Raw genomic sequence first — 22,855 nt, forward strand, 5'->3', positions numbered from 1 at the left:
GTCAGATAAATCAACCCCCACCCCCAACTTGTGTTCATAATGATGAACGATTTCAGGAACTTGTGTTATTTATTCATAAAATCGAAGAATCTTTGCAGACACACCTGTCCGCAACACATCGGTGTATATTTTATATACTTGCCGGTGTGTCCCAGACAGACTTTTATGCAGCAAATTGCAAATTTCCATGAACAGATGACATCATGCCATCATATCGTCCAGCAGTATCAACACAGGTTGAGGGGGAGGGGTCGATTTATCAGACCATAACACTGTACTCAAATCGAATTGATAATAAGATGTTAGCTTGTAGTTTACGTTAGTGCTTTATGCTGTGAAGTTATACGCACTACTAATTATTTTTCATTATGGCCACCCCTCCCAAATACTACCATTGCCTTTTAATTGTTACTCTCACAATTTCGATATAAAACATATCCTGTATCACATATTATATTCAAGAGGTAAGTAAATTTGCTGTTTTGACATCAATAAATTGAAGCAAGGGAAGTAACTCGAAATGGCATAGTTATACATCACGTCACACGTAAAGATTTATATCCGTTTTCCACTTGTATCGGAGGTTTTTTGCCAATATTTATGATGCTTGCAAATTTTTGCGTAGGTTGTGTTCGCTGGAAATTAATACTGCTATTATTATTATTATTATTTATTTATTTATTTATTTATTTTATTTTAACGCAGCTGTGCCACCACTTGAGTTGTAAATACAAAGTCTTACTCACTCCAAGCGTTGTAGCATCCCATAAGAGTGGTTGATTCAAACAATTTTTTTATTTATAAAACTTGCTACTGTCTAAAATTATTAATACGATTATTTTGTGTGTGTTGTTAGTTGCCACACCCCTACACGAATTGGCGGTGTACAAAAATTTCAAAAACTAAATAACGTCAAATTGCTAGAACTGTCATTCTCCTATTTTAGCTGAGCCAACTTTGTGCGCCGGACGGAATCCCCTTGAGACAGTTACCTTTCAGAAGACTAAAGAGCTCTTCATAAAACATTTTGATATACTGTACATACTAAATTTAATAAATAGTCAATTTCACCAGAGAGTAATTTTACAGATTCGCTGTTCTACATTAATGCCAACATGAAGACGGAATATTGTTTGTATTCCACACCCCAATCATACACATTGTGATAAAGCACAATGCATACTTTTTCATACCTTTAGTTAAATTTTAAACCTGAATTGTTGAATCAGGCGCATTAATGAAACTACTGTGTGTGTTTTAAGGGTAAAACAATAATAGTGCCTGAATTTGCCGTAATGACTTAGACAACACGATCCAAGTATTTGACCGGTACAAATATTGGACTCTGATTTCCAATATAGTTTATATTTCGTGTGAAACGTACTTCCTGGTGTGGCGGATGCACTCTTCACTACACTGTTGCGAAGACTCTCAGGTGAATACACAACATTCTTCTCCAGTCACAGGACATACATATACCAGAAACACAGGAATGTAGGCATATTTTATACATTCTGCATAGTTTTAACGCACTAAGTTTCTCTTTAATTTCGAGGTTACCGTAATTTTAATATCGATAATACTGTCGTGTTGTTAATATCGATAATACTGTCGTGTTTGGTAATCACGTGTAAAATGACGAGACCTAATTAACATGCGCGTATATGCAGTTAAAACCGAGTAAGAGAAACCATTTTTTTTTTTAAATCCTCAAATTCATATTCAAATAATTTTAATTTTTCTTTAACAAAAATTATAGGGTGACTACAGGTCTTGGCACATTACAGATTCGGTCTAGTCCTACAATGTAAGACATAGCAAATGTTGTTTTGTTTTAGTGCTATATCTTACTATCGAAATAACGGCATTGCATAGCGTGTTCCGATGTCGTTGACATCGGAATGAGTAATCAAAGTTTCAGGAACATCTCACACACTTGGCCGCTTATATCGACACTCTACCACTGATTTATGTGTAATTGATATACTTACTGTGCTGTCTTTATCCTGGCAGAATGAACATATGACACTAGCAAATGGACGCATTTTCATGTTCCGTTGACATACATTTGAATTTGTTGCAATGCAACGGTAGCCGAGGTATGCTGAAGTATGTTTAAGTAGGTTCATGTGGTGGATATGTTTCTTGAATGAAATAAAATGTTGCTTACAGTTCCAATAGGCATAATATATTTTTATTTGTTTTATTAAAGAATAATATTTCAACTTAATCCGATTTCAGTATTCCTGGCTTTCATCGCTTTCCAGCCAACTGAATTGTAGGCCAACTAAACTTGAAAACCGGTCCATTTCTTTTGTGAGAATTTGAATTTATTAGAGGAAAGACATCAGAGTAAGTAAAGTCTGGCAAAAACATTACTTTGTAGAAAAGCATTGTTATTGGTTGCCAGTTGTGTGTGATATTTCTGACTTTCGTTACAGTTAGTTGACATCAAAACATGCTACACAGCACTGTTAGTTAGGTGGTAAGACCCATCACCCCCAAGAAAAAAAATATTGGGTGATGTGTCTTACATTGTAAGACTATGATTTGGTCCACACAAATTTACCACCATGTTGGCCAATTCTGCGCATCTGGTAATTCTGCGCAATGATACGTCATTTCTGTAAACAGTGGATCAGGTGCTATTTTGGGTCAAAAATCCATTTTGTATCCTGAAAGAATGGTCATACTTTAATTAAGAAAAGTTATATTCATAAACTGAACAAGAATATCCAACATTTTGACTCAAAATGCATATGAAAATGTGATTTCTAAATGTCAACATGAAGACCCATCCTATGACCTTCTTGAACCTGTAACCCAGAAAATCTTATTTGCCATGTATCTTTTAGAGTTGTACAAATAAATACATTATTTTAAAGATGGAAATGTATACCTTAAAAGAATTATGCATTTTAATCCAAGTTCCCAATTTTGCAAGAAGTTGTCCCACACATACAATGTGTCAACTTGCCGCTGGAACAAGTTCTCACGAAATTCCTTAGCTTATAGTCTGTTTCTAAATTCTTGAATAATATTTACCCCATAAACAAGACGTTGTAAACACATTTCACCCTATTCATTGTTGTTCAGCATAATAGCTTCATTTTTTTATAAAATGTTGTTTACTGATTTGTTTACAAGATCAGCTTAGTTGGCTTAATATTGCTTGCCATTTATTGGCATTGTGACGTTGAATTTTGTAAGACTAGCTATAAATCTGCCCTAATTACTCTACTGAACTGCTGACAGAAGCAGTCCAAAGTAATATATTTCATTTATATAGCCCAGTGGATAAATATTACATCTTTTCAAAGCTGTGCACAGAATAGGCCAACATATCGCGAGTCATGAAAACATGGGAGTGGTATCCCATGTGTACAAAATTAATATTATTTTGAACATAATATTCTGGTGACAATTGCCTCTTTTCAAATGGTAAGCAATGCAGTATTTTATTTTCGTCAGTTGGTCATATTCGGTATGTCTTTTGCTTCAGTATTGGTGATGGAAACCTTAGGTGCACAGAAATGCCTAAGAATATTGTAATTTTAATTTTCTGTTTTAAGTCCATACTATTAAAAAAATGTTGGTGTCTGCATGTATTTTTTTTTATCCTTGCTCTTGCCATAACATCAGTTTGGGCAAAAGTTTATTGTTTTGTTTGGATTTTTTTTGTTTTGTTTCCTCATATTTGATCAGACTTGCTGTTTGAAATTTTCAGTAAATAGCAAAGAATGTCAGTTTGTAGAATGCATGTGTTGTTTATTCAAGGATACCACAAATGATTATTCTCAATAACAAAAACTGAGGACCTTTAATCTTTTATATATATATATATGACTCTCAGGGACCCAAGCTTCTGGGTCAAATATGTGTGAAATTCTCAAAGGACATGCCATTTATCACTGACTGGATGGGCACACCAAAGTTAACCTAATAGACATTATCATGAAACTCCTCATCTTTGACTTTCACCATATGTAGCTTAATTAAAGTGATACTAATTTTTAGATATTTGACTGTTTAGAAAACTCAAATTACTCTTCCACCATTGAGCATTGAGGATTGCCAACCCAGTTTTGTACATTTTAACCTTGCATGTTTGCAGCAACTTGTAATAATGATGCCTTACTCCAAAAACTTCCATATTGCGTGTATGTCCGACAGTGAAAGTTAACATGAACTAAGGTTATAGTTTAAAATTAAATCATACCTATGAGGTAGCAGTTATCCGAAAATAAGCACCAGTTTTGTGAAATCAATCTGGTTCATTATCACCTTGATGTCACACAATTTGTTGGGTTTTTTGTGACAGTATCGTTCTTTTCTAATATACTTCATAATGATTTTTTCAGATGTAGCCAGCTAAAAAATAATTATGTTGGGTTTTCAAGATTTCATATCACTCAACTGTCAAGTCCGAATTGTTTGAGTTAATGTGCTACTCTAAAACTAAAAAATTATGTTGATGTAAAAAGATGTTATTGCATTTTTTTTTCTTTCTCACTTTGCTATGAATTTAGTGGTGAATTAAAGGTTTGCATATAGTGTCTGGGTGTTTATGTATAAAATGCATCATATTTAGAGAGAGATTCTGGTTTGAAATTTATATGAGTGACTTCAGTTTTCAGATGAGTCATGACATGAATGGTGGTGGAGTTGTATCAATTATTTCCCTTGGCTAAAGTAAGGGTAATCATGTAAGTCAAATGCAGGCTGGATCTGCGATTTTATAACCACACTCTATACCATAAATAGATGCACAGAACCAGGCTATGGGCCAGAATGCACATGCCTGATTTAGGTGATTTAAAAATGTTTTTTGTTGTAATGATCTGCATTGTCAGATATGCAAAGATGCTGTTTTACTTTAGGTGTAATCTGATGGACTCTTTCTCTCACACATACACACACACACACACAGACATACTGAGTAAACAAAGGATATCATAAGCAGATTTGTGCACTATCTTGTCAAAGCTTTTTTGTTGTCAATATACAACAACTCTAAATGTTTACATATTGACTGGCCTACAATACATCATTGAATTGATAGAATGCATTGGAATACATTAGGGCCGATTTAATATAAATTGATAAGACCATATTTTATCTGTTGGCCTACCTTTGTCTCTCACCAGTATGGATGGTTAATGTGTATCGTGATCATGAAGGAGGTAATTTATACAGATTTTCATCATGCAGTGGTGAGATAAGGTTTGGCAGGTGATTTATTTTGGGAAGAAACGGGTACTAATACTTCAATAAACATCTAATTTGACTATACTCGTTTAATGGGGAAACCTATTTTTAAGTACACTATATGTTAGAACTAGACACAACTTCTCTTATTTACCAACTGATGCTACATCTGAAACATGGCAATAATAGCCTTTTAGTTTGCTGTAAATTTCTATCCTAATTGCCAAGGTTTTCCCTGAAAAGTTTGATTAACTAAGGGCTACACTGAGCAATATTTCATTCAAGATTTGGCATCTATCTAGCTGTAGTCATTACCCAGTAATTACCAGTATTTTCTTGTATCATTACCACTTTTTCTTAAATTATCCTTTTCAAACCCAGCAAAAGTTTCTTCATCTTTTGCTACATTACATGCCTGCATTTCTGTACATCTCTTACATTAGTTATGTATTATCTCTTTCATTTTGAAATGCTGTAGAATTATTTCTTCATAGAAAAATATGATTAAATTCATTCAACAACATTTCTGGAAAAAATTAAGAAGTGCATTTTTATGATGCTAGATAAACATGAAAAATTGTATAATATTCCTTAGTTCCCCATAAAGACCATGGATGACCATTATTGGACTTACTTAGTACCATGGACATCATTGATTGTAGAAAATATACATGATGTTAAGAATATTTAATTTGCATTGCTAGTTAGTTTTATTTTTTTTTTTTTTTTATTGCATTATATGCTATGAAAAGTTATATGTTGGACTTGACCTTCTCCAAAATCATTTTCAGTTTCTACTTGACCAGAGTCATTGATTTTTTTTTTTTTTAAATTTCGTAAACAACTTATTTATAGCTAAATATTTTCTTCATGAGTATGGATAACTATAACAGGGTTCATACAGTCTTTGAAGGTCAGTTTGGAAAAATGAGGTAGTATTTTCAAGGCCTTGTAAGTTTGGGAAAATTGAGCAGATTGCCCTGAGTTCTTTAACAGTCTTTGAAAATTGAAATAAACCCAAACATTTTAATTTCTTTCCATAATCACCACTAAAATTGTCTACAGTTATTAGATCATAGTTTTGATTTCATCATTAAACAATATTGTAATATTTTGCATTCGTTGTTTTCTAATAATATAATGTGTATACAACATGTAAGCAAAAATAGGTCTTGGAAATCTATTTTTGTGGTCTTTGAAAATTTGGGAAAAGTCTTTGAATTTATCATTCTGTATAAGGATTGTTTTCTTTGCAGAGTAAAGAACACTGTGTTTGCCACATTTGATATCACAATTTTAGTGATAGACTTTTTAATTATATTGAAATTTTATCTCGTAAACATTAGGCACCTTCTGGAAGGCTATTTTACATTAGGTATTATTTTTGTTTAGACAATGCTACGGTGACATGAGGTCAAGTAGAGGTCTATAGAATCTTGTTTTTCCAGAAATAATTTATTCATACTGTAAATTCTTAGAATCCTTGGATGTGGGTGGTTATGGATTAGAACCCCAGCCAAGTCATACCAAAGACTTATATAAATGGTACTAACAGCTGCCTTGCTAAACGCTCAGCATTAAGAGGTTAGTGTTCGGAATGGTCGGCCTGGTGTCAAGATAATGTGACTGGGTGGGACATGATGCTACTTGTCTGTGGCATGATGCCCCCATGCTAGACATCGCTATAAACTGCCACACTGGAGACATTGTAGCAATATGACTGAAAAATTGTTAAAGCTACATTGAAAATCCAAATCACACAAACTTAGCAGAATCAGTTGTAGTATTGTTGTGTCCAGTAGTTCATTTGGGCTAGAAATTTATTTATTCATATTATTTATTCACTGGAAGTACAAAGTGCTCATCAAAAATAACATTCCTGGAAATGGAGACTTGAATTTATAGTGAAATTTCAAAAAAGGGTAAATTCTCGGATTGTAGTTTTTGTGATCCAACAAAAGACTGTTGGCACATCACCACTACCTAGGCCACCACAAGCACATCAACACTTCCAGTAATGTATTTAATTTGGATTTCAACTAAATTTATTCAGAACTTTAATTATGAGGACTTGTGTCTGTAATTCAAAATACCTTAAGTTCTTTTTTCCCTTTTCACGTTGTGTTCTAGGGAAATAAATTATTAGTTGAATTTTACAAAGCTTGTTGCTTGTTGCCTCTCATCCTTTTCTGTTACTTACTTTAAAGCCATAGTTGTAATAATCACTATACATAAACAATGGCCTATTGTCTCTCAGTCTCACTGTTGAGAGCACTCAGTACAAGGCTAGCCTGTTGTCTAAAAGTAAAATGGTACAAATTATAAAATAAACTATAGTTATCAAAAACCTGTACAATTAAAAAAATAAAACAGTACAATTATCAAATACTGGTGACTGTACAATTACTAAATAAAACATTACAATTATTAGTAACTGTTGGAGGGAAAGATCGACACCTGTAAATTATGTTATAGTAGTGGACATTGTTTGCTTCATGTAAATCATCTGCAGATCGTATGATAGGTGCCTTAATTCTCAAGTCTGTTGTTTTTATTGACATGTATCACCTCATGTTTTGAATCACCTTTGATGACTTTGGTGTATCGCAATTAGAATGCATTTCTGTATATTTGCTTCATTTGCACAAGAATATATTTCTAAATGCATTTCCATTTTACAGGTATAGCAGTAAGGAAAACTGAGGTTGTAAAAATACACTTAACTTTGAACTGTATGGACTTCTATGATATTTGCTGGGGTATAAAACCAAAAGCTTAATGATGCCTACTCGCTATTCGGTCAATGGGGAATCGTCAAAGTATCACAAGTTGAAAAAGGATAAGGATGGCTTCATAGATCTTCAGGTGAGGCTCGATACAACGAAATTGCTACAAATATGCATTTTTGTAAATTTTAGCATTGCCTAAAACACTTTGTAATAGCAATAGATGTGCATGTTAGAATGCATCATTTGTTAATAGCATGTACATTTTCAGGGGATGACAATACAGTTATCATCTACTAGCCAAGCACAGAGAATGCGTGGAAAGCTGTCTCAAAATTGTAGGCATTTTTTCTTGTTAATTTTCTATGTAAATATTAGGCTAATTACATGAACATGTACTAGTCCAACAATGAAGTTTTGATTTCCAATATAATTGGGCACAGGAATATTCTCATCCCCTGCTGTTTGACCCATAATGTATGAAGGAAGGAGAAAGAGAAATGATGTAAAATCAGTTTCAGAATTTGGATCTTTCTTTTATTTGCCCAGGAGTCATGGTGATGCTGGAAAATGATGGAATAGGCTATGTTATATGTAAGAAAAGGCCAGTGGATAAGTCATGTAGAATTTCTCCCAGAGTTACCCATCTTCCACAGAATATTGGAATGTTTACTGCTACTGGTCTCCAGTTTTCTCCATCGAATATATTACCTGATTTGGAAAAGACTTGTGCTATCTCTTGAATCCAGTTCTCCTGTAAAGAAAAAATCTGTCCCATTGGTAAACAGTATAGATGCTAAAAACACTAACTATTGGAAGTAACTTTTTCCAAGATACTATTATAGTAACATTTCCTTGCCACCACTAAGTGACTACCCATTCCCCAGGTAGTCATCAGTTTAAACTTTGAATGTGTACACAACATATCATTTATGCCTCCCATACTCCTTTCAGTTTTCCTTGCTTAGTCATTCACATGTGAAGTTGGGATTTCGTGGCCTTTGTTATGGTGGACTCTGTGATGGTACTGAATCGAGGTTAAAATGACTAGATCCATTGCTGAATGTGACCTTCATTTCTGGACATCTCAAATTAAAATGTAGGAATAATGCAGATGCTGCAGTGTTAGCTCACAGAAAAAACATTTGATGTCTGGAGATTTTGTTTTTCCTTCAAAACTGTAAACTGTAATGGCATTTCACTGGACTTATGTCCCCACACTGGGCCTTAATGCCTGTAAGACAGGGAGCATTGAATTAGTTAACAGTCTCTCTGGTCTCTGCCAGCCACAGCACCTTGCCATCTGTTGTCCCATAATGGCTTTACCACACACCTTACTGCCATCTGGCTCATGACTCTGGTCGAAGACACCATGGAGTTTACTTTTAACCCAACTTGATATTTTTTAATCTCAAACTCAAGTTTCAAGTCAGAAACTTCACTCCAGTTTTTCAAGATCAACAAAAGAAGTTGAAACTCAAAACTGATGTCGAGACAAGTTTGAGTACAAACTCGTGCTCAACTCAACCTAATATGTTTTTGAGATCAGTGGGCCAGATGCCAGCATTGTTTTGTTTCACATTGGTATCAGTTCCACTATTATTTTTATCATGTCGATATTCAGAACTTGGATAAGAACATAACAGTAGTGAGTATGCCTGCATTTCCATACTAAAAAAATGTATCAACAAGTTTTAAGATTAATGCAGACCATTGCTTCAATGTTGTTCCTCACTGTCTTAAACTGCATACCCTGTTTATTGTTTCTGAAACTAAGATTTAGTACTTCTTGGGCTTTTGCAAAGAGTTCCACCTTATTAGAAGTATAATTTGTTGCTCCGTTTTGTCAGCAGTTGATCTCATAGCAAACACCCTGTCAGCACTTCGAATGTATCATCAGCCTTTTCCAAATTCTAACCATCACTGAAAATAGTTCAGTGACCTACTTGTAAACTGCATAAACATTTCTCCTTGGTCTGGTTTACTCTAGTAAATCATCATTCTAAAGCCTTGCTCACTGCAGTTAATTCATACCATTTTAACAGAGTTTATTTGTCAGAAACACGTCACTCACAGGAAGGCAGGAGAATGCATCTATTGCATTACCTTAGGTGCAGTGTCTGATCATTTCTCATCCATATCTGCACAGTAGTGTATCTTTCAGATTTGTCCTTATTTTCTTTGTCTTCATGAAATAAGGTTAGTAAAGAACCAGTTTAGTTTTCTTGAATCAGAGGCATGATTTTTCACTTTCTTAGCCTGTAGCAGCTCTAATGCCTGTCTTGGCTGTTTTCCATATAACCAAACTTTGTTTTGAAACTTTACAGCTACTTGGCTTGCATCATGACTATAATTAATGATCACCAACCTCACTAGTTTCCTCTGACCCATGCCACCCCATTTTTGATATTTGGACATCTCTGTTGGGGTGTAGGGTCAGAGCACATTCACTATCGAAAAGTTGGAATTCACCAACACCATTTGGTGTGGGCATGGGGTAGCCTCTTAATAGCCGGTGCAGCATACTTGAACGACCTTTCATCAAGATATACCTGCATGAAATCAATAGGAATAATGTTTATTTTCTCAGAAATTGCGATCATAGCATTCGTTATGTCTTTAATCTGCTGATACACGAGACGAACTTACATCATTACTAAAATTTTACCTGGATCTGGCCATTTGCATTCCTGGTCACGTGACTACACAACTCTCACAACCTACATCTCAATGACATCAGATGTCAAACAGTCATGTGATATCAACAATAAACACCTTGAAAGTCACTTTGATGATCCAAAAGAGATTAGTCAGCAGTCTTTACGAAATTCAAACCCTACATATTATTATAAAATCTCACACTAACCCAGTGTTACTTCTGACAACATTGTCACAATGATAGACTGCAGGGCTTTATGAAAAATATAATTATGTAGTCAGTAGTTTTGTATCCAACATCCACCAAGTATCTCACAAGTATCATCATTTCAGTTACTGTGGGATGATGTATACATTTTGTGCTGTTAATGTCGCAGCCCTTAGGCTTTTGTAGAGAGGTTGGATTGTGTTGTTGGATGTCCTTCTCCCACAATAATTGTGGCATATGTAGAAGATGACTTGCACAATTGGCAAGTTCTTTTCTGTTTCAGGACATGAAAAAAACCTTCTGATCCTTGTTTCAGTTGGGGTTTCTTGTTGACTTGGACATGTCAGCTCTCATCCCTTCCCTGTAATCTGTCCATCTTTGTTTGGATTTTCTTACTTATCTCAGCCTTGATGTCCTTTCCCCCAAGCTCATTTCACAGATAGTCTAACTTTCAGCCAATCTCTGTCAAGAAAACTTCATCATTGTGAGAGAGTTCATCTTTTCATATGCTTCCTGCAGATGGCCGAAGTGGCCCAATTGCACCCTTGTCCTAGTTGTCTCTCACCATTGGGAGAAATCCTCGGCCAGCAATCAATTTGAACTGATGGTAGACATTTGTTTCAAGATAATAGGAAGCTGTGACCATGCTCAAGCAGCTGAAGTTTACTGTTTTCCACCCAAACTGCTTCCTCATGCCTAGCTCTTGTCATGATTTCCTTGACTGAGAAAGAGTTTAGACTTTTAGTCATAGAGAATCAGAACAGCTAAAAGTTCTTCACTTAAAGGCATACAAAGGAGAGTTGCATATATTTGTAGACTATTATGGGAACAAATGATGTCACTTCTGTCCTTGCCACAATCCAACAGCTGGCTAACTTCTTCCTTTCACACCTTGAGAAGTTAGCCCTCATTGCCATCATGGTCTGTTTATCTTTGATTTCTGACACATTCAGAATCTAGTGGAGGGATGATGTTGGTCGCAACTAGGATTTGTCCAGCTTGTTGGCTAGTTTCACTTCCTTGCTTGCTTGCCTTATGTCTTGGATGGAACTTTTCCTGGGTCTTGATGTGGCTCAACCTTTCTCATTTTGAGTGTCTCTTCTTTGTGGAAGCTTCTGTCATACTAGACCTGTTTCTAGTAGCCCTAGTTACAGCATGTAGCATAAGTTAACTCCTGTCATTTGAGCCAAACTATCTCCAGTTCCCATGATGCAGCCAGCTGTCATCTCCAAGAACAAACTGCCATATGTGGGCAATCAGTGAATAGTCATGCCTTCCCTCTCCAAGGTTGCAGGACCTAGTTTACTAACTTGAGTGCACAGAAAGCATCCATGGAGCCTGGAAGTGGTTACTCCTTGCCAGCAAGGTAATAAATCAAGATTTAACCTCAGAAGCACTGACCTCGTGGCTCAAGTGAATCATTCTTTCAGCATATTCTGAGCTGTCTCAGAATTAGGTATGCCTCATGAAGATCTTTGGGCATTAGAATCAAGCAGTTTTGGTGAGCTTCACTTTCAAATGTAATGTTTCAGTTTGAGTATGGAGGTCATCAGCTGGCATGCATAATAAATTTTCTCTTGTTTGTACCTATATGAGCTGGCTTTACAGAGTGCAGAGTTTGATCTCATGGAGGTTCTGGTGGCTCTCCAAACGGTCATGTGGTCTAATTCCTGACAGCATAACCTTTGTGCCAGGAATGGGGTTTATAGCTTTAACCAGATTCAAAAGTGAAACGTTCAAGCTGTAAAGTTACATGCTCATTTCAATTCGTAATATTTTACTGTAATGTATTATAATTATTGTATACATAATTATCAGCCATCCATTACTGTGTTGATTTCCTGCTCCTGGTTGTGCTGCCTACATATTTGGAGAGGTGATCGTCCCTCCTCTATGGAGACATTCATATTGCTGGATACCACACAAAAAGTGACTATTTATTCCCATTCTTTCCTATTTTCCCGTACATTTATGGGTGATGTATTTTACAGAAGACGGAGATTTATAATAAATTACTTACCATATCACATTGCTGCCTCTCCCTGTCAATGCAAGCATTGTTGTTTGCTGTTTCACTGAAGAACATCTTGTAGCTGGGTAGTGATCTAGCAGTTGTAAGGGGAGGCTAATATAACAGTATACTGGAAGAGTTATATCCCATTGGTGCTGTTTTTATCATCTAAATCTATACAGTATATAGACAGAAGGAAAAAAATATTTTTGCCATTCTGGGACAGCTGTATTCAAAAGACAGCATATGTTGATAAGTATAAGTAAGGTTTCTTGGAAAAGCATAACATAGTATAACATTTCCTTTCTCAGCATGCTTTTATACACACTAGATAAAAGTAACCTTGTTTGTCAAAATGATTATATTTGTATAACATTATAAGCATGTTTATTGCATTTTCAAGTACATTGTTACATAAAATAGTAAATCAGCTAAGTGAGAGTAAACAGACCTCTCTCTTAAAAGTTGTGAAAGTAACTTTTCTTATCCCAGTTTTCATTCAGATCATCAACTGTGCTTACAGAACCCAGACTTTTTCGCAATGTCTTTGATCATATCTATGTATGAACATTTCACATAGCTGCCAACCCTCATGATTTTGACGTGAATTTCACGACTTTTTCACCAATTCACGGATTCATGTCACATTAAAAAAAATAACGGATTCCCTGATTCTCAGTTATTTTAAATCTTTAATAAAATGACCGATTTCCCATTAAGCGCTATTCATGATATCAACAGTTGCCAAAAGGGTCCGGTACTGCTGGTCATAATATTAGTGGAACTGTAGCTGATTGGTACAGTTGGCCCGGTAGCAAGCATTTTGACATATTTTAATCTATATAAGATTTGTTTTACAAATACTTTTGAGAGAAACTGGGGCCAAACTGGGATCAACCGGAATTTTGCTCTGTACATGCACCGTAAACACTGATTTGAATTACCATTATGATTTGGCACCGCATCTTGAAAATGTCTTCACCAACAAGGAAAAAGAAATGTATTGCACAAAAAGTGAAGTTTAGTTTGGAATATACCAAAAATTGGCATTGCATTCAGCCATCAAACACTGAGATAATCAAGCAGTGTACCACAAATTTTTGCAGCAGGCATGGTGGCAGAGGAAGTGAGGAAGCACATTGGTAGCAAAAAGCACATAGAGGTTGGGAAAATTAAGGACTCACAGCAGATTTCAGCTCTCGACAGAAGACCTACAAGCTACCAACGCTGAAGCATAGTTTTTTTAGCTTTCTTGTTGAACACAGTCAACCTTTATCAGCTGGAGACCATGCTAAACATTTGTTCTGACAAATATTCCCAGACTCAAAGATCGCTTCATGAATTCATGTCAGAAGTCACAAATTTTTATCCCTGTTTACACTAACTGTGAGCCTGGAGGGTTGTCATCTATGATTTCATAATCTTTTGTAATATTGAAATAGTCATATTGTCAGTTGGTGACAAGTTTGTAATATTTTCACATGACACATATGGCTTAAATTGAAAATGAAAATGAGACTAGCTCTTGCCCATTCTAAGTTAGGATTGATAAATTTTCAAGAGCATAAATAAAAATATGAAAAAAAGTATTTAAAAATTTGGGATGTTTCCATTAGTTTCAAACTTGTGATCTCTTGTTTCGCAGCCATGATGCACAGAAAGACAAATGTAGGTACATGTATTTATATATAAGTTATGTATATAGTGAATATAATTTATGTAATAGAGTTTTTACATTTTTTATACCATTTATTTACAAAACTTTTAGATCACAGCAATATATAATAATTAAAGCATCAGCTGATTCAATAAGTTCAATTATTCTTTAGTTAATCTATCACTCTAGCCTAATTTTCATTCTGAAATAAGACAAGTCCTTATCAAATCTCACTTGAAGAATTTTATTGACAGATTGAATCACACTGGAAAAAAGAAATTCAATTCGATTCAAGAGGGACCCTGATTGCCATGTCGTAACTGTTAAAAACCCATCATATCTTGTACGTTTTAAGAATTTAAGAAGAAAAATCATCTGGAGATCTTATTTTCTTGACTTCTTTTTTTCAGTTTGAGAGACCTCCACCCAAGATACCAAAGAAAGCTATTGCTCTTGCTGTTGTGTTGTTCACAGTTGGAAGCACACTTATTATTATTGGAGCTCTTCTTCTAACAGGATACATAAGTGCAGAGGTAATCCTATTTAGCCATACACCATTATTTTTGATTATTTGGTCAGAAAACGGATAGATTTAGTTGTAAATTATCATTATATAATGTCTTTTTTGGTTGCTATTTATTAATGTCAGCATTAAATCATTTTTGGAAAAGAAAAGTAGAGATGCAACAGAAGTTTAAAACTGCTTGTTGCTTTAATTGTACAAAACTTCAGTAAGTGATGTTTATAACTGATTATTGCTGTAGTAAGTGATATTTATAAATGCATATTGATGTAATTGTACAAAACATCGGTAAGTGATGTTTATAATTGATTATTGTTATAGTAAGTGATATTTATAACTGCATATTGATGTAATTGTACAAAACTAAATGATATTTATATCTGCATATTGATGTAGTTATACCAAACTACAGTTAGTGATATTTATAACTGCATGTTGATGTAATTGTACAAAAGTGATATTTATAACTGCATATTGATGTAATTATACAAAACTAAGTGATATTTATAACTGCATTTTGATGTAGTTATACCAAACTACAGTTAGTGATATTTATAACTGCATATTGATGTAATTGTACAAAACTAAGTGATGTTTATAACTGCATATTGATGTAATTGTACAAAACTAAGTGATATTTATAACTGCATATTGATGTAATTATACCAAACTACAGTTAGTGATGTTTATAACTGCATATTGATGTAATTGTACAAAACTAAGTGATATTTATAACTGCATATTGATGTAATTATACCAAACTACAGTTAGTGATGTTTATAACTGCATATTGATGTAATTGTACAAACTAAGTGATATTTATAACTGCACAAATTATTGATGTAGTTATACCAAATTACAATTAGTGATTTTAAATTCATGGTTGTGCACTAATTTTTCAATACCTCAAATATCAGTTAATCAAATACATGTAAATCATATCAGCATTTTCAAACCTGACTTGCAGCATTTTACTATTGCATAGCTGCCAAGTGTCATGTTTTTCACGTATTTGTCCTGTATTTTGGATCTGAATATGGCTGTATGTTTTTCTTGTTAAAAATTCCATTTTGTAACGAAACATTTAATTAAAAAATTTCCTTGCAAAAATTTTCTTTAGAACAGACACCCAGTTTCATTCTGATATAAATGTATCGCATGTACATGGGAGTATAGAGTTCTAAAATATCATTGGTTCATTTGAAATCGACGTTACCATGCCAGTCCTTAACCACCATATTGAATTGTACAAATGGGTTGCCTCCATCACCGTATCTCATCCTCTTAATATCCAACTTTTAATCATGTTGGAAAGAAATGCAGAAGATTTAGAATTTTCTCCAGCAAAGAAAAGAAAACAGAAAGGACGATTATGTCGTCATGTTTTATTTATGAAACCATCTAGTAAAGGAGAAAACATTGCATTTTGCAAATTGTGTAATGTAATTTTGCTACTGGGCATGGTGGCATCCATGACATAACACGGCATCAAAAAGCTAATAAACTTGCTGCTTCATCATCAACAGCACAGCCTGAACTTATGACCTTTATAAATAACAGCAAGAACCTTGGTGTAATTCAATCGAAATTCAGTTTACTAAATTTCTGTTAGAAATGAACCTTCCTCATTCAGTTACTAGTGTTGCTTGTGATTTATTTCACACCATACTTTCCATTCAATGCATTTTCTGCTTTTCACATGTCATCTATTCATTCGAAAATTCAGATTTTTAAGCTGATGAAGCTCTTCTTAATTAATTTAATGATAATAAAAGAGAATTTGATGTAAGAAAACTGAATATTCTATTTTGGTGTTGGAAACTCCAATTACAAAACAATTAACAATTTTAACAATAAGTGCAGTTTTGTACATTTATTGGTACTTGACCTACATGTACTGTTCTCTTAACTTAAACACCTAAATTTGTTGCATGGATTGATGCTGATTCATGTATCTTGCAGAAAGTGGCAACAATTCATTGTCTCTGGTGCCAGACCAGGTCACTGTCAGGTTTTGCCTACCCAAAAGATATGATGCAGTTTGATCATTCATATATAGAAATGCAGTCAGGCATTTCTGCATACCTAAGTTGTCCATCTCCAGTATTGAAGCAAAACACATACCGAATTTGACCAATTGACAAAAATAAAATACTGCAATGCTTACCATTTGAAAGAGGCAATTGTCACCAGAATATTCTGTTCAAAATAATTTTAATTTTGGACATTGGATACCACCCCATGTTTTCATGACAGGCGACAAGTTGGCCTATTCTGTGCACAGCTTTGAAAAGATGTAATTGTACTCTGTCGGGATAAAGAAATGAATTACATTGCTTTGGACTGTTTATGTCAGTAGTTCAGTATAGTTAGGTCAGGTTTATGGCTTGGTTTACAAAATTCAACATAACAATGCCAATAAATGGCAAGAAATAGTAGGCAAACTAAACCGATCTTGGTAAATTTTGTTAGTAAAGTTCAATATTTTATAAACAAAAATAAGCTATTATGTGGAAGAGAAACAACAATCATTAGGATCTAATGTGTTTACAATGTCTTGTTTATGGGGAAATATTATTCAAGAATTTAGAAACAGACTATCTGCCAGGGAATTTCCTGAGAATCCGATTCTAGTGGCAAGTTGATACGTTGGGTAGCAGACAATTTTGTATGTGTGGAACAACTTCTTGCAAAATTGGAAACTTGGATTAAGATGCAGATCTTTTTAAGGTATACATTTCCATCTTTTATACAATGTGTGTGTGATTTTAAAGATGCATAGTAAATAGTATTTTCTAGGTTACAGGTTCAAAGTCATTGAGTGGGTCTTCGTGTTGACATTTAGAAACCATGTTTTCATATGCATTTCGAGTCTAAATGTGGGATATCTTTTTACACTTTCTTGTTGCCAGATTGTTTATTCAGAACAAGACATCTTTGTTCAGATCAGCAAAACACATGTCTTAAAGATGAAATTCCTGTTGCTGTTGTTAACAGAACAATTACCTGTACTCAGTTACTCTTTTGTTTTTTTAACTCATTGCTGTAACTCTATTTTAGTACTCGGACAGAACATGGCCTCTGCTTATCATCGGATCCCTGATGTTCATCCCTGGTGCATACCATGTGCGGATTGCTTACTATGCCTTCAAAGGGTACGATGGCTATTCATATGATGATATTCCAGAGTTTGACTAATTACCAAAATGGAAATACTGAATTGGCAATATTGAAATTTTGCTGACATGTGATATTTAGAGACAATGAAACGTGCAATGTATACATGTATGCATATGTACATGGGTGTTACTTTTAATATTTGACCACTTTGGGCCTCTTTGTTATTCTGTACAATGTATATAGCATTTCAGAATTATTGTTCATGGGTTTAGGTACTTGGATGCTGTTAAGTGGGAAGTTATTACATATTTTTGAGTTGGATTAGCTAATGGTCTATGTAACTGAAGTTTGCAGAGCATTTAGCTGTGTGTAGATACCTGTATTTTAGAAAGCTACATTTTTATATTTAGCTTTTTTGGCCCATTGGCCTTGAAAAGTGAGTCTAGTTAATAAAGGGTCAGAATTATAATTATAAGTTTATGGCAAAATGAGCTTACTCAGTGGCTATCTCCCTTGACATTGACTATTTTCTAAGTAAAATCATGTCAATACAAAATACTTATAAAAGGTAATTGTTTCAATATCTTATGTCAATTAATTTGAATTATATTTAAAAATTTTATCAATTCTTTGTTAAGAGACAAAATACTTAAAGAGTCAAAATCCACATTAAACTTTTAGATTATATTTTAAAGGGATATCAGTGCTCAAAGAAACTTTCTTTTAGACACAGGCCCAGGGCTGGTGACTTAAAAAAAATTCACAAACCCTAACTCAAATTTCACAAGCCCAGACCAATGGCCAGAATTGCCTCTTTTTCTAATATTAGTTATCACACAACATTGCAATTGCTTCATTTCAAATATGAAAAGATCAAAACAAAATCCTATTGACTTTTGTTTTTATTTGGCTCTCAAAAATTTATGACAAAGTCAACCTTTGTCTAATTACTCTAAAAATGCCCTTCTTACTCAGTGGATCAGCAGTGTTTATTTTTATTAGCATCTGAATCATGTAGTGATTTATATAATTTCTGTTTACATTTTTGTTGTTGGTGGATATTCCTGATTTGTTTATCGAGTAACCACTGTTTCATTACAATAGTGTAAGCATGAGCAAGGAATACTGAATTGTTTTTGTATTTTTCTTAAACTTTAACTTGAAACATTAGGAACAATGCAACAGCAATTAAATAAGAACAAAAAATACCTACTCAAGAGATTTTGCCAAAAGAATTTTAACCGGGCCTTTCTTTTTATCTCAACTCCACCAAAGGATTGTCAAATTGTAATCAACAACACAAAAGCCAACATAATTACATTTGATCCCTTTATTACATATAATTTCTCCAAAATCCTGTATTTGTAAACTCTCCAGATTACAAAAATAAAAAAATCAATTAACAGTTTGTGTATACATGCTAGCCTTAGTCACAATACGGGACCATACATCATTGTACTTGTCGTAACTATATAGTTCTGGTACCTGCAAAACTGGCTCTGGCTAGTTTCTGGCACATAAATATAAAAAACACTATCTTAGCCATTTGAGCACTAGTTATTGTAAAATATGTTCCCCATTAAAAGATCACATACTTCACTTTAAACACAAGTTTAAAGCTTTCGATAGAAGTTAAGTGCTAAGTAGATGATCTTCATAAGGGTAAAGGGCATACATGAAAAATATTAACATTTTACTAGTTTTCCAACATCTGGAAATTAAATTGCTGCATTTCATCAGCACATCCAAGTTTTGTCTGGCAATTTGATTTCTTTTTACAAACCCGACGGGCACCTCGTTTAGAATACGGGATGGGCCCAATCTAAAAGTATAGGAGCTCTGGGCATGGGGCTATCAGACTTTTTTAGCACTGGATATCAGTATTTGTTTATGATCCTAAGCAAGAGCATGGCTATCAAGATTTCACTATCATAGATTTAATCCTGTTACAAAATTCCTAATTCTCCAAGCACTACGTATTCTCAATATTTTCATTACCTAATTTAGCAGCTGCTAATGCATAGGTATCAGTTTTTGGTGGCTAGGAGGTCCTCAATTTTGTAGATAGGGAAAAAAATGCATAGGTATTAGTCTCAGGTTGCAAAGAGGTCCTCATTTACCAGATAACAGTGCATATGTATCAGTTTTGGGTGGCAAGGAGGTTCTCATTTACCAGATATCAATGCATAGCTATCAGTTCAGGATGTTCCTTCTCAGTAAAGTCACTTGTCAGGAAAATGGTGACAACTTTTATTTCCTCTCTTTTTATAAAACTGCATCAAGTGCATTTAAATTTTTGTGTTGATTCTGGCGTAAATAGTTTCTATATGCTGGTGAAGTTTCATTTTATAGGCATTTATGACATCCTGTTGTTCATGTGGTAAGAAACAAAGAATATCTCTTTATTGAATTATTTTTGTACACGTTTATAATTGGAATGAATCTTCATTGTAATTTATAACTTTGATTCATGCAGGATTTCGTGTGACACTAAAGTGAATATAACTGGCTTAAGGGATCATTTTTCTTGTTTACTGTGTCAATAGGTAGCAAGATGTAACTATTGCTTATTTATATATAAAAATGTCATAAAATATTATATATGTGTTTGCCAGTGAGATATGTTGAATGTGTTTGCGGGTGAGATATATTGAAAGAAACCATTGTTTTGTTTTATCTATGTATTTCTTGTAGTCAAAAATAGTTAACACTAACATGCATTCAAATCAGTTGATGTAATGTGACTCCAATATTTCTCACCATTATGATTGTATTGTTGGTTCCAGTTGTAAAGAAATTGTGGTGGACCTTACATTTGAAGACTTGGCGACTTATCTAGATTCTTGAGAAATATAGTATGATAATTTTGATATGTAAGTCTCAGCTTTTGATCCCTCAAAAATCCAGTGTTCCAAGCAATGCATTTGACTGGTGGGAGGTTGTTGATCTTTCACATCTGGACTTATTTATTTGGCAGATATCTCTGAATTTGGTAAACATAACCAGTGAAAAATTATCATATCACAATCAAGATTTTTTTTGAAAATCATAATTACCTTCAGAAGGAAAAGAAAAGTTAAGTAAATGCTTATTAAATAAATTTCTTGTCATTGATCATAGGAAATGCCATTTACTGTTTTGCTTTTAAAGGTTCCAGTGAGACATGTTTTAATGTAACAAGAAACAGATCTTGAATTTCATGAACAGAATTGTGCGAATATATTTTTACTTTTTAAAGAAAAGCGACCATTCAAAGGGTTGTTTTGTATCACACTGTGCTTTTTCTTTTATGTGGAAAACCAAGCATGTATATTTGATTACATTTTATTTTGTATCTTTGGACATTTGCTACAGTGTCATTAATGTTTTATTTTTTTTGGTTTCATTTTTTTTTATGTTTATGGTTGTAAGATGAATAAAATAAAAGATAGTATACTTTGTGGACCATTCTATTTCCTAATGTAAGAAGGAAAATATAATTCTTTACTGACATTGCATATTGATACATATCATAACATACATTAAGATCTTAAATACATGTAGATACAAATATATCTCATTTGTTTACCACTTTTTGGTCAGATCTGCAATAGAAATTGGTAACACTTTTTTCTAACCCTAGTGCTGTTTATAGCTTCCTATGCTGGGACATATTTAAGGATTTAGCAATACACACAAAGTGGATTGACCATGCTACACTTGTCCTGGTGAAGAGTGTATTTCATTGACAAAGCTCACCAATGTATGCCCTATTTACAGTACACAAAAAGTGGATTGACCCTGCTACACTCATGATGTTGAGTGTAATTAAATGACATATACTGGAGTGATTTGCGCTTTTGTTGTACTTTATTCCATGGGTGCTAATTCCAGTCAACACTACAGACCATACATGTGATTCTACCATTGGTAGGACAAAAATAACATTTCAAAGGCCTTCTCCTGCACATACTGTTTTGTATGGAAATCAACTACATATGAAATTTAAAAGATTTCTAAAATTGAAAAGGGAATAGACGAAGACAATATTTTCTACATATTTAATCCATACATTAAAGAAACCAGCCAGAACTATTCTATTGGGGACTGGAAATGTTCCACCAGTGCAATAATTTGTGAAATGATGCATGTCGAGTAGCCAGATTTAGAATTCTTAAACTAATGCATGTACAATCATCTGACCTACGGCAGATGTGAGATAAAAAGGAGTAGACTGTCAAATGATTTTGGCAGAAACATTAAAGTATTTTGATTTTTGTTTGAGAGGAATGTTTAAGGACAGCTTGTATCTTTATATGGTCAGTTAATAAGTAAAATGCCAAAACTTGTTCCTCCCAGTGCTAAAAAATCACTATTAGAAGAAGTTCAGCAGTGCTTTAAAATCAAAGTTTAATTATGTGCAGGCGAGTAGTAACAGTCCTAAAACTGCATTGTGTTTCACGCAAAGTGGACAAGAAATGTTGACACCATTGCATATGAGCAATGATTTTTCTGTTGCAAACACCTGCTCCCTTGTGAAAGATCTTGTTTGAGACTGGATCAAAAGTGAATAAAGTGACACCTGTAGAGACTTTGTTAGCCAATTATTTAGGCAGAGTACAATTTTTACCCTTCCTCATTGCAGATCATTTTACTGACCTGATTACAGATGTGTGTAAAACTGAAATTGTACAGAATTTTTCATGCTAGCATACAAAGACAACACATTGTCACTTGGGTCCTAACCTCACACCCACCCTTCACT

The 22,855-nt window shown here is 34.1% G+C and overlaps 1 protein-coding gene across 5 annotated transcripts; it reads left to right on the plus strand.

Annotated features, from left to right (window-relative positions):
* Window positions 1-1,309: 1,309 nt before the first annotated feature.
* Window positions 1,310-21,544, plus strand: LOC149795114 (transmembrane protein 230-like). 5 transcript variants are annotated; one of them, XM_089964821.1, is made up of 6 exons: window positions 1,395-1,494; window positions 2,242-2,352; window positions 4,631-4,706; window positions 7,890-8,073; window positions 14,879-15,001; window positions 18,052-21,544. In XM_089964821.1, exons 4-6 carry the CDS (start codon window positions 7,987-7,989, stop codon window positions 18,187-18,189), a joined length of 348 nt encoding a protein of 115 aa, XP_089820947.1. In that variant the 5' UTR covers window positions 1,395-1,494; window positions 2,242-2,352; window positions 4,631-4,706; window positions 7,890-7,986; the 3' UTR covers window positions 18,190-21,544. The 5 variants fall into 5 exon arrangements, with proteins under 5 accessions (XP_089820949.1, XP_089820947.1, XP_089820945.1 ...); XM_089964819.1 differs by lacking the exon at window positions 4,631-4,706; XM_089964822.1 differs by lacking the exon at window positions 4,631-4,706 and having other exon boundaries at window positions 1,399-1,435.
* Window positions 21,545-22,855: the final 1,311 nt, after the last annotated feature.

This window comes from Sinohyriopsis cumingii, chromosome 7 (genome assembly GCF_028554795.1).
Source record: "Sinohyriopsis cumingii isolate HCF-2022 chromosome 7, ASM2855479v2, whole genome shotgun sequence".
NCBI classification, from domain to species: domain Eukaryota; kingdom Metazoa; phylum Mollusca; class Bivalvia; order Unionida; family Unionidae; genus Sinohyriopsis; species Sinohyriopsis cumingii.